At 46.0% G+C, this 17,551-nt stretch overlaps 1 protein-coding gene across 3 annotated transcripts in view; it reads right to left on the bottom strand.

Moving 5' to 3' along the window:
* LOC118389972 (protein turtle homolog B-like) overlaps positions 1–17,551 on the bottom strand; it is a 199,097-nt gene that overhangs the window by 85,663 nt on the left and 95,883 nt on the right. For all 3 annotated transcript variants that reach the window (XM_035780029.2, XM_035780030.2, XM_052529798.1), the window contains exon 5: positions 48–165. In XM_035780029.2, the coding sequence (XP_035635922.1) occupies positions 48–165 (118 nt within the window). The remainder of the gene's footprint in view (positions 1–47; positions 166–17,551) is intronic.

Here is a 17,551-nt window from a genome sequence, read left to right as displayed (position 1 = left end):
CCACACACAGACACAAACACACAGACGTTGAGTTGTGGTGAGGCTACCTTGGACAAGCAGGCGTGTGGTGTGGACAACCTCCCCCTGGATGCTGTAGGCTCGGCAGGTGTACGCCCCTCTGTCCTCGCGGCTGACCAACAGCACCGTCAGACTCCCATCAGAAACCTGGGGAGGGAGAGGACACCATAAAATAATTATTACTGATTGAATACTGTACTTTCTGATTTTACTTCCTGGCATAGGGTACCATCAATATGGCCGCCGGTCCACTAAATCAGGGAACATTGACTTAAATAGGGATTGACATTCTAGAAGAGATTCTATGACTGACATTGGACACTCACATTCCCTTCCATATTTTGGATCACTATCTGTACAACAATAAAGCACTGCAATTGGCACTAAATAACACCCATGTTACAAAATACAAAAGCCCATGTTCTGTAGGTTAGCCTGTGTTGGGTTGGTGTGGGCCTGGTGTGGTCTAGCCTGTGTTGGGTTGGTGTGGGCTTGGTGTGGTCTAGCCTGTGTTGGGTTGGTGTGGGCTAGCTTGTGTTGGGCTGGTGTGGGCTAGCCTGTGTTGGGATGGTGTGGGCAAGCCTGTGTTTGGATGTTGTGGGCAAGCCTGTGTTTGGATGGTGTGGGCAAGCCTGTGTTGGGATGGTGTGGGCTAGCCTGTGTTGGGATGGTGTGGGCTAGCCTGTTTTGGGATGGTGTGGGCTAGCCTGTTTTGGGATGGTGTGGGCTAGCCTGTTTTGGGCTGGTGTGGGCTAGCCTGTTTTGGGCTGGTGTGGGCTAGCCTGTTTTGGGCTGGTGTGGGCTAGCCTGTTTTGGGCTGGTGTGGGCTATTAATTTTTAATTTCACCTTTATTTAACCTGGTAGGTAAGTTGAGAACAAGTTCTCATTTACAACTGCGACCTGGCCAAGATAAAGCAAAGCAGTTCGACACAACACAGAGTTACACATGGAGTAAAAAACAAATATACAGTCAATAATAGAAAAATAAGTCTATATACAATGTGAGCAAATGAGGTGAGACAAGGGAGGTAAAGGCAATAAATAGGCCATGGTGGCGAAGTAAATACAATATAGCAATTAAAACACTGGAATGGTAGATTTGACAGATGAATGTGCAAATTGATGTGAGATTTGTGTGGGCTAGCCTGTGTTGGGCTGGTGTGAGATTTGTGTGGGCTAGCCTGTGTTGGGCTGATGTGGGATCGGTGGGGGCTAGCCCATATTGGGCTGGTGGGGGCTAGCCAGTGTTGGGCTGATGTGGGATTGGTGTGGGCTAGCCAGTGTTGGGCTGGTGTTGGGCTAGCCCGTGTTGGGCTGGTGTGGGCTAGCCCGTGTTGGGCTGGTGTGGGCTAGCCCGTGTTGGGCTGGTGTGGGCTAGCCCGTGTTGGGCTGGTGTGGGCTAGCCCGTGTTGGGCTGGTGTGGGCTAGCCCGTGCCCACCGAATACTCAAATTGGGCCAATGGGGTCATGTTTGCTGGGAATAACCACTGGACCAGGCATTTAACCAGTTGTATCATTACATCATATAATACATCATTTCTTATGAGTGTAACTATTAGTGTTATCGTTTTATATGTATGTATGTTCATGCATGTACCAATTAGCACTACTCACCTTGCCCCTTGTGGGATAAATAGAGCAGAACTGACACTTACAGCCTATAACATAAAGACTGTAAATTACACACTACTCAAGCACTACATAAGCCACGGCTGCCACATAGTGCTGTCACTGAGAAATGAATAATCTCTCTCTCATTTCCCAGAGTACAGGATGGGACATGACTTGTTGTCCGACAAGAAACAACATTTAAGAGATCAAGTCACACTACACTACTTCCATAGTGGTGCAACACACATCCTGAGCAGAAAGATAACTTTGTCAATCTCACTGTAGCCATTCATTAATTACTTTTGACATCATCCTAAATCATTCCATAGTTATTTATGTTGTAGTTGTAAATGAGAACTTGTTCTCAACTAGCCTACCTGGTTAAATAAAGGTGAAATTAAAAAATGTTATGTGCAGACTGGTTTTTACAAAGCCATTTACTCAATAGAGCCAGAGTCATTGATTCTAACATTCTCCCCCTCAAATCTAACGGACCAATTAAAGGCCAAGTACAGTGGTCTTGATATCCATATGAAATAATTTATAGATAACATTAATAGTTCACCCAGATAATAGGAAAAGTTTACCCACATGTGTTACTGTACATGTGGTAGACGTGTTACTGTACATGTGGTAGACGTGTTACTGTACATGTGGTACTGTACATGTGATTAGAGGTCGACCGATTATGATTTTTCAACGCCGATACCGATACTGATTGGAGGACCAAAAAAGCCGATACCTATTAATCGGCAGATTTAAAAAAAATATATATATATTTGTAATAATGACAATTACAACAATGCTGAGTGAACACTGATTTTAATATAATACATCAATAAAATCTATTTAGGCTCAAGTAAATAATGAAACATGTTCAATTTGATTTAAATAATGCAAAAACAAAGTGTTGGAGAAGAAAGTAAAAGTGCAATATGTGCTATGTAAGAAAGCTGACGTTTCAGTTCCTTGCTCAGAACATGAGAACATATGAAAGCTGGTGGTTCCTTTTAACATGAGTCTTCAATATTCCCAGGTAATAAGTTTTAAGTTGTAGTTATTATAGGAATTATAGGACTATTTCCCTCTATACCATTTGTATTTCATTAACCTTTGACTATTGGATGTTCTTATAGGCACTTTCGTATTACCAGTGTAACAGTACAGCTTCCGTCCCTCTCCTCGCTCCTCCCTGGGCCCGAACCAGCAACACAACAACAATTAGCGCGCTCTAATTAGCTGGCCATTTCTCTTCAGTTACACCAGCCTCATTTCGGGAGTTAATAGGCTTGTGGGATTAAACAGCGCAATGCTTGATGCACAACGAAGAGCTGCTGGCAAAACGCACAAAAGTGCTGTTTGAATTAATGTTTACGCGCCTGCTTCTGCCTACCACCGCTCAGTCAGATACTTGTATACTCAGTCAGATTATATGCAACGCAGGACACACTAGATAATATCTAGTAATATCAACCATGTGTAGTGATTATGATTGTTTTTTATAAGATAAGTTTAAAGCTAGCTAGCAACTTACCTTGGCTTACTGCATTCGCGTAACAGGCAGTCTCCTTGTGAAGTACAACGAGAGAGAGGCAGGTCGTTATTGAATTGGACTAGTTAACTGTAAGGTTGCAAGATTGGATCCCCCGAGCTGACAAGGTGAAACTCTGTCGTTCTGCCCCTGAACAAGGCAGTTAACCCACCGTTCCTAGGCATTCATTGAAAATAAGAATGTGTTCTTAACTGACTTGCCTAGTTAAATAAAGGTATACATTTCTTTAAAATAAAGAAATATTGGCAAATCGGCACCCAAAAATACAGATTTACGATTGTTATGAAAACTTGAAATCGGCCCTAATTAATTGGCCATTCCATTTAATCGGTCGACCTCTACATGTGATACTGTACATGTGGTAGACATTAATGTACATGTGGTACATGTGTTACTGTACATGTGATATAGGGAGACCAGGTCGACAGACGTAGTAGTAAGTGAGATGTGGTGTGTGTGTGTGTGTGTGTGTATGTCTGCATGTGTATGTGTGCTTGAGTGAGAGTGTGCGCTTCCCACGCAACCATCACCTTTAGTTTCCACCAAAGACTAACAGTTCTTTCAACAACCAATCAACCACCTGTTACCCAAAGAAAAAGCGGGCCATATGACATCACCATCTTACATTACTAAAAGAAATACAGAAAAAATGAATATATTTATATGGAGAGAACACACTCCACTACCACCCTTCTTCAATGCATAATGTGACAGAGGTGTACCATAAGCATAGCCAGAAAATCCTCTGAGAACGCGGGCAGACTGACGGGGACTATGGACTCAGCAAACATTAGTCAGACTAAAAGCCGTACAGTATAATTGCCGTAATTTAACGAAGGGTTTAAAAAAAGACAACACAACAACAAAAATAATGTTAAACACACCAAATACCTCGTGAGAAAATGAGGCCAGACAAACAGATTTAAGTGAACTTTTTTTTTTCTGGTAAAAAGGGTGAAATTAACTCATAAGATTTGTTGTTTTTCTGGTTTAAACGGTTAAACAAATTGATAGGATTAGTATTTTCCAGTAAAATGGGGGAGAATAGTCAAGACCCCTTAAATCCATATTTTCTTAAACAGCCCGTCTACTGTTTATAAATACTGTTCTGTCCATAACTGTCCGCTGCACTATTCAACAGAACAGCTACGTGTCTCCTTAAGCACTACAGTGCCTTGCAGTGTTTTCACATTTTATTGTATTACAGTGGGATTAAAATGGATTTAATTGTAATTTTGTCAACAATCTACATAAAATACTCTGTTTGTCAAAGTGGAAGATTTTTTTTTAAATATAAATATAAAAATGCATAATTAATATAGTCTTTGCAAAAGTATTCAGCCCCTTTATTTAGGCAAGCCTCAATGAGTTAGGAGTAAAATGTGGTTGAACAAATCACATAACTTACATTGGCTCACTCTGTGTCACAATCGTAATAAGGAGTAGACCAAGATGCAGCGTGGTATGTTTCCATCCTTTATTTTGGAATAGAAAACTTCAAAGAACAAAAACAACAAAACTAACAACCGAACCGTGAAGCTAGAATAATGCTCACAGGCAACTATACATAGGCAAGATCCCACAAAGCACAATGGGAAAATGGCTACCTAAATTTGATCCCCAATCAGAGACAATGATAAACAGCTGCCTCTGATTGGGAACCATACTAGGCCAACATAGAAATATAATTCACCTAGATAACCCACCCTTAAATCACAGAGTGTGACACTTTGTGAAATAATAGGCGTTGGGATGATTTTTTATGACAAACCCTTCCTCTTTCCCCCATAGATACATACAGTAGGGGCAATACCAAAATAATGTCAGTGATCTAATGATTCTGTCTCTTTGTAGCAAAGTCTGCAGAGGTGAGATGGTTGTATGCCCCATATAAGGTGCACTCAGAAAGTATTCCGACCCCTTCACTTTTTCCATATTTTGTTACATTATAGCCTAATTCTAAAATGGATTAAATAGTATTTTTCCCTCATCAATCTACACACAATACCCCATAATGACACAGCAAAGACATTTTTGGGGGGCATTTTTCCAGATTTCTTAAAAATAAAAAACAGAAATATAACATTTACATAAATATTCAGACCCTTTACACAGTACTTTGTTGAAGGACCTTTGGCAGAGATTACAGCCTCGAGTCTTCTTGGTTATGACGCTACATGCTTGGCACACCTGTATTTCGGGAGTTCCTCCCATTCTTTTCTGCAGATCCTCTCAAGCTCTGTCAGGTTGGATCTCCAGAGATTTTCAAATCAGGTTCAAGTCCGGGCTCTGGCTGGGCCAATCAAAGGACATTCAGAGACTTGTCCCGAATCCACTCCTGCTTTGTCTTGACTGTGTGCTTAGGGTAGTTGTCCTGTTGAAAGGTGAACCTTCGCCCCAGTCTGAGGTCCTGAGCACTCTGGAGCAGGTTTTCATCAAGGATCTCTTTGTACTTTGCTCCGTTCATATTTCCCTCGATCCTGACTCGTCTCCCAGTCCCTGTCGCTGAAAAACATCCCCACAGCATGATGCTGCCACCACCATGCTTCAGAACTGTGAAAGATTCTTCATGTGCAGTTGCAGAAACCATCAAGCACTATGATGAAACTGGCTCTCATGAGGGCCGCCACAGGAAAGGAGAAGTTCATTAGAGTTAACTGCACCTCAGATTGCAGCCCAAATATGTTTTGTTTTACCTTTACTTAACTAGGGAAGTCAATTAAGAACAAATTCTTATTTTCAACAACAGCCCCTTAGGAACAGTGGGTTAACTGCCTTGTTCAGGGGCAGAATGACAGATTTTTACCTTGTCAGCTCAGGGACTCGATCTTGCAACCGAAACGCTCTAACCACTAGGCTACCTGCCGCCCCAAGTAACAGACACATCTGAACATCAACTGTTCAGAGGAGACTGTGTGTATCATGCCTTCATGGTCAAATTACTGCAAAGGAACCACTACTAAAGGACACCAATAATAAGAAGAGACTTGCTTGGGCCAAGAAACACAAGCAATGGACACCGGTGGAGTCCAAATTTGAGATTTTTGGTTCCAACCTCTGTGTCTTTGTAAAATGCAGAGTAGGTGAACGGATGATCTCTACATGTGTAGTTCCCACCGTGAAGCATGAAAGAGGAGGTGTTATGGTGTGGGGGCAATTTTCTGGTGACACTGTCAGTGATTCATTTAGAATTCAAGGCACACTTAACCAGCATGGCTACCAGAGCATTCTGCAGTGATACACCATCCCATCTGGTTTGCGCTGAGTGGGACTATCATTTGTTTTCAACAGGACAATGACCCAAGAAGGAGACTGGTGGAGTGCTGCATCAGATGATGCCTCCACAATCATCCGACCTCAACCCAATTGAGATGGTTTGGGATGAGTTGGACCGCAGAGTGAAGGAATAGAAGCTAACAAGTGCTCAGCATATTTGGGAAGTCCTTCAAGACTGTTGGGATAGCATTCCAGGTGAAGCTGGTTTAGGGGCGGCAGCGTAGCCTAGTGGTTAGAGCGTTGGACTAGTAACCGGAAGGTTGCGACCGAGCTGACAAGGTACAAATCTGTCGTTCTTCCCCTGAACAGGCAGTTAACCCACTGTTCCCAGGCTGTCATTGAAAATAAGAAAGTGTTCTTAACTGACTTGCCTGGTTAAATAAAGGTTAAATTTTTTTTTTTTTTTAAATGCTAAGATTGTGCAAAGCTATCATCAAGGCAATGGGTGGCTACATTGAAGAATCTAAAATATATTTACTTTTTTAAGACTTTTTTGGTTACTACATGATTCCATATGCATTATTTCACATTATTTAACAATGTAGAAAATAGTAAAAAATAAATAAAAACCCTTGAATGAGTAGGTGTGTCCAAACTTCTGATTGTAAAGCATTCAGACCCCTTGACTTTTTCCACATTTTGTTATGTTACAGCCTTATTCTAAAATTGATTATATTGTTTTTTTTTATATTGTTTCCCCCTCATCAATCTACACACAATACCCCATAATGAAAAAGCAAAAACAAGTTTTTAGAAAATTTGGCTAATTTATTCAACAACAAGAAAACTGAAATATCATATTTACATAAGTATTCAGACCCTTTACTCAGTAATTTGTTGAAGCATCTTTGGTAGCGATTAAAGCATCAAGTCTTCTTGGGTATGGCGCAACAAGCTTGGCACGTCTGTATTTGGGGAGTTGGCATTCAGGCCAAAGAGTTCTGTGGATTGGTGGAGTGATGCAGAGATGGTTGTCCTTCTGGAAGGTTCTCCCATCTCCACAGAGGAACTCTAAAGCTCTGTCAAAGTGACCATCGGATTCTTGGTCACTTCCCTGACCAAGGCCCTTCACCAATTTCTCAGTTTGGCCAGGTCTAGGAAGAGTCTTGGTGGTTCCAAACTTCTTCCATTTAAGAAAGGGAAAGGGGGGTACCTAGTCAGTTGTACAACTGAATGCCTTCAACTGAAATGTGTCTTCCTCATTTAACCCAAGCCCTCTGAATCATAGCGGTACGGGGGGCTGCCTTAATCCAAGTCTTTCGGCGCTCGGGGAACAGTGGGTTAATTGCCTTGCTCAGGGGCAGAATGACAGATTTGTACCTTGTCAGGATTCAATCCAGAAACCTTCCGAATGATGGAGGCCACTGTGTTCTTGGGGACCTTCAATGATGCAGAAATGTTTTGGTACCCTTCCCCAGATTTGTGCCTCGACACAATCCGGTCTTGGAGCTGTACGGACAATTCCTTCGACCTCATGGCTTGGTTTTTGCTCTAACATGCACTGTCAACTGTGGGACCTTATATAGACGTGTGCCTTTTCACATCACGTCTAACCAATTGAATTTACCACAAGTGGACTCCAATCAAGTTGTAGAAACATCTCAAGGATGATCATTGGACACAGGATGCACCTGATCTCAATTTGGAGTCTCAAAGCAAAGGGTCTGAATACTTATGTCAATAAGGTATTTATGTTCTTTATTTTTAATACAAAAATACAAAAACCTGTCTTCGCTTTGTCATTATGGAGTATTGTGTGTAGACTGGTGAGGAAACTAAATATTCTTTAAAATGACTAAAACCAAATCAAAACTGTGTAGAAATGATATTGGACCTACATTTATACACGTTTATTGACTGTGTCCAGCTCGCTAATAATCACCTAAAGGTAAACAGTCAGGGATTATTGGAAATTCCAAAAATGATGGTTAAAGGACTATCTTTTGCAAATTTTGACGGCAAGGAAATATAACCAATTATCAGAGCGGCCCCCCGGATCTCGTTGAAGACCAAATGTGGCCCCGGGCAAAATGAGTGTGGCACCCTTGATGTACAGCAATATTTCAACCTTTCTGTGATTTTCAAGCAGATTTTCCTTCACTTTGAAAATGTGAAGTAGGTTGTGGGTCAGTAGGAAAATGTTTCAGTTTAATTCCTTTTCAGATGTAGTGTAGTTTTAAGGCAGCAAAATGTGACAACTTTGCAAGGGGTGTGTATGTAGGATCTATAGGATTATCCAATCAGGTGTGAGCGTTTCATGTGTAGCTGGTTCAGCTTCAACCCCCACCTGGCTCACTAGTCTTTGACTTATAATCTTTTAATACAATGTTGCCCCATTCCAAAATGTCCCCATGTCTTGCTCCCTACCCCTATGAACTTCGTGGTACGGTAAATCTGACAGGATTGGATGGCTGGTGGATGTCATTAATATGGCACAAAAGGGTGGATGAAATGTAAAAAGAGGATAAACGAGTGGAAAGGGAGGATGGCTATGTAGCCCTAGAGGGGAGGAGGAGGAGGACAAACAAGGTAGTGAGTTGTCTCTTCCTGTTTGTAACAGGTCACAGGAGATGAGAGTGGAGGCTGCATCCATGCAGTCCTCAATCAGAGGGCCCACATAGGCAAAGAGATGGACGACTAAGTCTACTTTGAGGGGGGTCTTACAACTGGGAAGAGGGAAGGAAAGCAGGAAGTGTGTGTAAATAGTCTAAAGCGGTCACCTGTCCTTAATCTACACTGATATGAAAAAACCCAGGATGTGTGTAAGCGATTGGTGTTGGATACTTTGCTTGCACCAGTTCAGTGTGATCATCACTGGATGTTCTGGGGTTTTCAGATCAAAGTAGAGCTGCTGATACAAGGACAAAGAGGGAAATAAAGGCCATATTACCTACGCCTCAACAGCCCTTCTCTCTCTCTCTCTCGTGCTCTCACACACGCACACACACACTTTTACTCTACTCTTTTCTCTGTGCATGTGTGTATGTGTCTCAGGGAGCGGAGATAGATAGCAGCTGAAAAGAACACACAAACACATAAACACATAAACAAACACACAAACACACCTACATGAGAGCACTCCTCCACTCCTATCCCTCAAAAGTCAATGGAACAAATACGGTTGTAAGCTCTGTCAAAACCAGTGTTCATTCGTTCAGCTCTCCACCACAACATATATCTGATGCAGCGTCAAGGAGGGCAAAGTCCATTTTCTTATAATTTACACTTCAAACTACATTAACATTCAGCGATGCTTGCTAGTGTGATGTAATTACAGTCCCCCCAGGATTCCTCAATTGTTACATTTTTTGCTAAATCAACAATTCCCCACATAGTATGCGAGGGCTTGCACATTTCACCAATCACTGCACTATTTATGCATAAAACGGTCATCTAAATTCTATTGCATAAAATTACCCATCACAGCAGTATAAAGAGGGCTCACTATTTCAACCAATCACTGTACATTTACCACATAATAAAGTTCTATCAAGCCACACGTCAACAAAAGTTTTCCCTCATCAGAGCATTTTTTGCATTTTTCGCGACAAATTTGACAAAATCACTGCATATTGCACCTAACCTCTGTTGCTATTCAGAAGCAAAAGGAGGTGAATAGGGAAATCGCTCAAAAGCTAAGGCCCTGTAGGATCATAGACATGACTTTCTCGAGCGAAGGCCACATCTGGACGCAACATCACCTTAAAGTCGCCTGGTTAGAACTGAGTACCGGATAACGCGTGGAGATCCCCAACACGTTTAGCGGAGGCTAAAGCGAATGATCTCCGCGAACCAAGGCTGCCTGGGCCAGCGGGGAGCTACTGGTGCACCAGAGTGTTGATGCATGCCACTACTGACATATTGTTGGTTCTGACCACTACTGGGCCATGTCCAGTAGGCTGCGAGATGCATCCAGGGCCTCATCAAAAATAGCCCCATTGGAATGCTAGGCATTGGCACTGGCACTGGCAAAAACACACTGTGTCCCATACTTTTTCAGAACCAGGATATACCAGCTGTACCATCCGTCCTGGATCTTCGACATAGGAACCACTCGGATTGCCTGCTTCTGGAGACGGGAGGATATATCCTCCCTCAAAATGGGCGCTTAGGCCTCGGGAACAGTCAACGTGAGGATGCCACCGAAGTGTGGGGTACGCACAACAAATTGTAGTCTGTACCCTGACGTCACTGTTCACATGATCCAGGGCGACACTGAGCATGCGCGCGATTGGTCGGAGCAGACAGCGAGCCTCCAGTGAAGTGCCATCTGAAGGGGCGGGACGCCAACTCATGGACTGGGAGAGATTGGTTATTTTTCCATTTCCACTACTTTTGACAACCATGTGTCTGAACGTGGAGAAGGGACACTTTTCATTGAAATCACCTGCAGGAGAAAACATTTTTGACACCCGTGAACACTGATGAACTTAGGGGTTTATGTGCCAAGGTTTGCCTAAAGCCTGGTCCACTCTGGGTACAAGGGCTCCGGCGATCAGTGACATATCTCAAGTGGCAGTACCACCTGGGGGTACAGTTGTCACAACGAGCGTCACTCGGTTTAGGTGGTAAGATGCATTCCGGTAACCGGCTGGCACCCAGCACTTGGCCTTACGCATTTAAAAATAGACACTGGGAAAATAACTTTATCATGGAGGTTACCCAACCGACCAGTCATAGGCACTGGTAACAAAGTGCCTTGTAGCATGGATGGGAATGGGACAGACAGCTCTGAAAAACGGACCCCTTCGGTGGTAACAGGCAGGGGCAATTCGTAATCCAATGGAATTCCCAGGAATCACCTACAGGGCCCATAATCTATATCAATAGACACCTCATAGGGACGAGTGAGCTAAAGAGAGGACTCGGCAATGGGTCACCTATGGGGAGGGGTGCCCCCTTGTGGACAGAGATTGATATACGCCTTGGACCCCGTGAACACCGTGGAGCACAGGGTACCAGGGGGGCATTAAACATGGACAAGCTTCCAACACACGTTGTGCTTCCGTGAGACTGTATTGCCTGCATGAAGCCCAGTCCCTTTATGGGCACAGAGGGCTCTGGCATTGGCTAACGTAGTAACCTGTTTGCTGTAACAAAATGTGTGGACACTGTCGTCATGGCAATGTTTTTGTAGATCGGCACAGCTGCTCTGGGCCTACTTCCTCATCGGAAGAGCACGGAATCCCCTCTCTCTACTCCCTCCAACTCAAGGAATTGAAAATAGGAATGGGGTTGCCATATGCCGGGGGAACGCCAGTAAGCTTGATTCACCGGAAGTTATGATGATAGCCGACATTAGCCAGGAGGCTCATTAGTCTAAGCTAGGCTAGTTAGCCTCTTTGACCAAAGCACGGTCCATTTAGAATAACCAAGCGACTTCAGGCTGCGTATAGTAAACAAGACAGCTACACAAGCAACTCCACCATGGGGAGGCAGGAATAGCTAATAATATGTAGCTCGCCTCGGCAAGTTATCCAATCTGGCTAGAATGCTATGCAGTGCTCATTAGCTAGCCTGGTCTCGAAAATGAACGTAGGACCGGATCACTGAGGTGGGACCCACACCCTTCTGCGAAAAGAGACATGCGGTGCTTAACCAAGGCAGACACAGGCGGCTGGGAAATACCCACAAAATCTGGTCGCCCTCTCTCTGAGTAGCCTCCTGTAACCAGCAACAGAGCGCTCTGGAGCCCGGCAGACATTTGACCTGACCAATGACCCAAACCATCATCCACGTCCCGCAACTCAGACTCAGACGAGGTACGAGCACCCAGGAGAGGAAGTCACTATCAGAAACACCAAACTCCCGAAAGAATGCTTCACAATTGACAAAAGAACAAGCGCCACTGACTAGTAGAGGAACAATGCCAGCCGTCCCCTAGTCTCACTGTCATGTTTTGTCTTATATTGTCTTGTCATTATGCTTTCCCTTCTGTTCGTTTCCCCCTGCTGGTCTTATTAGGTTCGTTCCCTATTTTCTCTCTCCTTCCCTCTCTCTCCTCTCTCTATCGTTCCGTTTCTGCTCCCAGCTGTTCCCCATTCTCCTACTCACTCATTTAGTCTTTGCACACCTGTTCCCTATCTTGTCCTCTGATTAGAGTCCCTATTTCTCCCCTTGTTTTCCGTTTCTGTCCTGTCGGATCCTTGTATGATGTTCGCTGTGCTGTGTCTTGGTCTCGCCCTGTCGTGTCTTGTCTCCTTCAGATGCTGCGTGTGAGCAGGTGTCTGAGTCCGCTACGGTCGGTGCCTTCCCGAGGCAACCTACAGTTAATGGTCGAGTCTCCAGTCTGTCCTCGTCACTACGAGTGGATTTAAGTTTTTATGTTTTGTTTTCTGCTCTGATTGTCCAGGAGTAGTGCTCTTATCCTTTACTGGAATAAAGACTCTGTTTTCGCCAAGTCGCTTTTGGGTCCTCATTCATCTGCATAACAGAAGGATCCGACCACGAATGGACCCAGCGACTACGGATTCTCGTAACACTGCCGTCGAGATCCAGGGAGCCATGCTCGGCAGACACGAGCAGGAATTGTCTGCTGCTCGTCATGCCATTGAGACCCTGGCCGCTCAGGTTTCCGACCTCTCTGGACAGTTCCAGAGTCTTCGTCTCGTGCCACCTGCTACTTCCTGGTCAGCCGAGTCTCCGGAACCTAGGGTTAATAACCCACCTTGTTACTCCGGGCAGCCCACTGAGTGCCGCTCTTTTCTCACCCAGTGTGATATTGTGTTCTCTCTCCAACCCAACACATACTCAAGAGAGAGAGCTCGGGTTGCTTACGTCATATCACTCCTTACTGGCCGGGCTCGAGAGTGGGGCACAGCTATCTGGGAGGCAAGGGCTGATTGTTCTAACAATTACCTGAGCTTTAAAGAGGAGATGATACGGGTTTTTGATCGTTCAGTTTTTGGTAGGGAGGCTTCTAGGGCCCTGGCTTCCCTATGTCAAGGTGATCGATCCATAACGGATTACTCTATTGAGTTTCGCACTCTTGCTGCCTCAAGTGACTGGAACGAGCCGGCGCTGCTCGCTCGTTTTCTGGAGGGACTCCACGCAGAGGTTAAGGATGAGATTCTCTCCCGGGAGGTTCCTTCCAGTGTGGACTCTTTGATTGCACTCGCCATCCGCATAGAACGACGGGTAGATCTTCGTCACCGAGCTCGTGGAAGAGAGCGCGCGTTAACGGTGTTTCCCCTCTCCGCATCGCAACCATCTCCTCCCTCCGGCTCAGAGACTGAGCCCATGCAGCTGGGAGGTATTCGCATCTCGACTAAAGAGAGGGAACGGAGGATTACCAACCGCCTGTGCCTCTATTGCGGACTTGCTGGACATTTTGTCAATTCATGTCCAGTAAAGCCAGAGCTCATCAGTAAGCGGAGGGCTACTGGTGAGCGCTACTACTCAGGTCTCTCCATCAAGATCCTGTACTACTATGTCGGTCCATCTACGCTGGACCGGTTCGGGTGCTACATGCAGTGCCTTGATAGACTCTGGGGCTGAGGGTTGTTTTATGGACGAAGCATGGGCTCGGAAACATGACATTCCTCTCAGACAGTTAGGGAAGCCTACGCCCATGTTCGCCTTAGATGGTAGTCATCTCCCCAGTATCAGATATGAGACACTACCTTTAACCCTCACAGTATCTGGTAACCACAGTGAGACTATTTCCTTTTTGATTTTTCGTTCACCTTTTACACCTGTTGTTTTGGGTCATCCCTGGCTAGTATGTCATAATCCTTCTATAAATTGGTCTAGTAATTCTATCCTATCCTGGAACGTTTCTTGTCATGTGAAGTGTTTAATGTCTGCTATCCCTCCTGTTTCTTCTGTCCCCTCTTCTCAGGAGGAACCTGGTGATTTGACAGGAGTGCCGGAGGAATATCATGATCTGCGCACGGTCTTCAGTCGGTCCAGAGCCAACTCCCTTCCTCCTCACCGGTCGTATGATTGTAGTATTGATCTCCTTCCGGGGACCACTCCTCCTCGGGGTAGACTATACTCTCTGTCGGCTCCCGAACGTAAGGCTCTCGAGGATTATTTGTCTGTGTCTCTTGACGCCGGCACCGTAGTGCCTTCTTCCTCTCCTGCCGGGGCGGGGTTTTTTTTTTAAGAAGAAGGACGGTACTCTGCGCCCCTGCGTGGATTATCGAGGGCTGAATGACATAACGGTTAAGAATCGTTATCCGCTTCCCCTTATGTCATCAGCCTTCGAGATTCTGCAGGGAGCCAGGTTCTTTACTAAGTTGGACCTTCGTAATGCTTACCATCTCGTGCGCATCAGAGAGGGAGACGAGTGGAAAACGGCGTTTAACACTCCGTTAGGGCATTTTGAGTACCGGGTTCTGCCGTTTGGTCTCGCTAATGCTCCAGCTGTTTTTCAGGCATTAGTTAATGATGTACTGAGAGACATGCTGAACATCTTTGTTTTTGTCTACCTTGACGACATCCTGATTTTTTCACCGTCACTCGAGATTCATGTTCAGCACGTTCGACGTGTACTCCAGCGCCTTTTAGAGAATTGTCTCTACGTGAAGGCTGAGAAGTGCGCCTTTCATGTCTCCTCCGTCACTTTTCTCGGTTCTGTTATTTCCGCTGAAGGCATTCAGATGGATCCCGCTAAGGTCCAGGCTGTCAGTGATTGGCCCGTTCCAAGGTCACGTGTCGAGTTGCAGCGCTTTCTAGGTTTCGCTAATTTCTATCGGCGTTTCATTCGTAATTTCGGTCAAGTTGCTGCCCCTCTCACAGCTCTTACTTCTGTCAAGACGTGCTTTAAGTGGTCCGGTTCCGCCCAGGGAGCTTTTGATCTCCTCAAGAAGCGTTTTACGTCCGCTCCTATCCTCGTTACTCCTGACGTCACTAAACAATTCATTGTCGAGGTTGACGCTTCAGAGGTGGGCGTGGGAGCCATTCTATCCCAGCGCTTCCAGTCTGACGATAAGGTTCATCCTTGCGCTTATTTTTCTCATCGCCTGTCGCCATCGGAACGCAACTATGATGTGGGTAACCGCGAACTGCTCGCCATCCGCTTAGCCCTAGGCGAATGGCGACAGTGGTTGGAGGGGGCGACCGTTCCTTTTGTCGTTTGGACTGACCATAAGAACCTTGAGTACATCCGTTCTGCCAAACGACTTAATGCACGTCAAGCTCGTTGGGCGTTGTTTTTCGCTCGTTTCGAGTTTGTGATTTCTTATCGCCCGGGTAGTAAGAACACCAAGCCTGATGCCTTATCCCGTCTCTTTAGTTCTTCTGTGGCTTCTACTGATCCCGAGGGGATTCTTCCTTATGGGCGTGTTGTCGGGTTGACAGTCTGGGGAATTGAGAGACAGGTTAAGCAAGCACTCACTCACACTGCGTCGCCGCGCGCTTGTCCTAGTAACCTTCTTTTCGTTCCTGTTTCTACTCGTCTGGCTGTTCTTCAGTGGGCTCACTCTGCCAAGTTAGCTGGCCATCCCGGCGTTCGAGGTACTCTTGCTTCTATTCGCCAGCGCTTTTGGTGGCCTACTCAGGAGCGTGACACGCGCCGTTTCGTGGCTGCTTGTTCGGACTGCGCGCAGACTAAGTCAGGTAACTCTCCTCCTGCCGGTCGTCTCAGACCGCTTCCCATTCCTTCTCGACCATGGTCTCACATCGCCTTAGACTTCATTACCGGTCTGCCTTCGTCTGCGGGGAAGACTGTGATTCTTACGGTTGTCGATAGGTTCTCTAAGGCGGCACATTTCATTCCCCTCGCTAAGCTTCCTTCCGCTAAGGAGACGGCACAAATCATCATCGAGAATGTGTTCAGAATACATGGCCTCCCGTTAGACGCCGTTTCAGACAGAGGTCCGCAATTCACGTCACAGTTTTGGAGGGAGTTCTGTCGTTTGATTGGTGCTTCCGTCAGTCTCTCTTCCGGTTTTCATCCCCAGTCTAACGGTCAAGCAGAAAGGGCCAATCAGACGATTGGTCGCATACTACGCAGCCTTTCTTTTAGAAACCCTGCGTCTTGGGCAGAACAGCTCCCTGGGCAGAATACGCTCACAACTCGCTTCCTTCGTCTGCTACCGGGCTATCTCCGTTTCAGAGTAGCCTGGGTTACCAACCTCCTCTGTTCTCGTCCCAGCTCGCCGAGTCCAGCGTTCCCTCCGCTCAGGCGTTTGTCCAACGTTGTGAGCGCACCTGGAGGAGGGTGAGGTCTGCACTTTGCCGTTACAGGGCGCAGACTGTGAGAGCCGCCAATAAACGTAGGATTAAGAGTCCTAGGTATTGTCGCGGCCAGAGAGTGTGGCTTTCCACTCGTAACCTTCCCCTTACGACAGCTTCTCGTAAGTTGACTCCGCGGTTCATTGGTCCGTTCCGTGTCTCCCAGGTCGTCAATCCTGTCGCTGTGCGACTGCTTCTTCCGCGACATCTTCGTCGCGTCCATCCTGTCTTCCATGTCTCCTGTGTCAAGCCCTTTCTTCGCACCCCCGTTCGTCTTCCCCCCCCCCCGTCCTTGTCGAGGGCGCACCTATTTACAAGGTACGTAGGATCATGGACATGCGTTCTCGGGGACGTGGTCACCAGTACTTAGTGGATTGGGAGGGTTACGGTCCTGAGGAGAGGAGTTGGGTTCCATCTCGGGACGTGCTGGACCGTTCGCTGATTGATGATTTCCTCCGTTGCCGCCAGGATTCCTCCTCGAGTGCGCCAGGAGGCGCTCGGTGAGTGGGGGGGTACTGTCATGTTTTGTCTTATATTGTCTTGTCATTATGCTTTCCCTTCTGTTCGTTTCCCCCTGCTGGTCTTATTAGGTTCGTTCCCTATTTTCTCTCTCCTTCCCTCTCTCTCCTCTCTCTATCGTTCCGTTTCTGCTCCCAGCTGTTCCCCATTCTCCTACTCACTCATTTAGTCTTTGCACACCTGTTCCCTATCTTGTCCTCTGATTAGAGTCCCTATTTCTCCCCTTGTTTTCCGTTTCTGTCCTGTCGGATCCTTGTATGATGTTCGCTGTGCTGTGTCTTGGTCTCGCCCTGTCGTGTCTTGTCTCCTTCAGATGCTGCGTGTGAGCAGGTGTCTGAGTCCGCTACGGTCGGTGCCTTCCCGAGGCAACCTACAGTTAATGGTCGAGTCTCCAG

The sequence above is a fragment of the Oncorhynchus keta genome, chromosome 11 (genome assembly GCF_023373465.1).
Source record: "Oncorhynchus keta strain PuntledgeMale-10-30-2019 chromosome 11, Oket_V2, whole genome shotgun sequence".
Lineage (NCBI taxonomy): Eukaryota > Metazoa > Chordata > Actinopteri > Salmoniformes > Salmonidae > Oncorhynchus > Oncorhynchus keta.
Note: the sequence above shows the minus strand (reverse complement) of the source record. Positions and strands in the feature narration are given on the sequence as shown.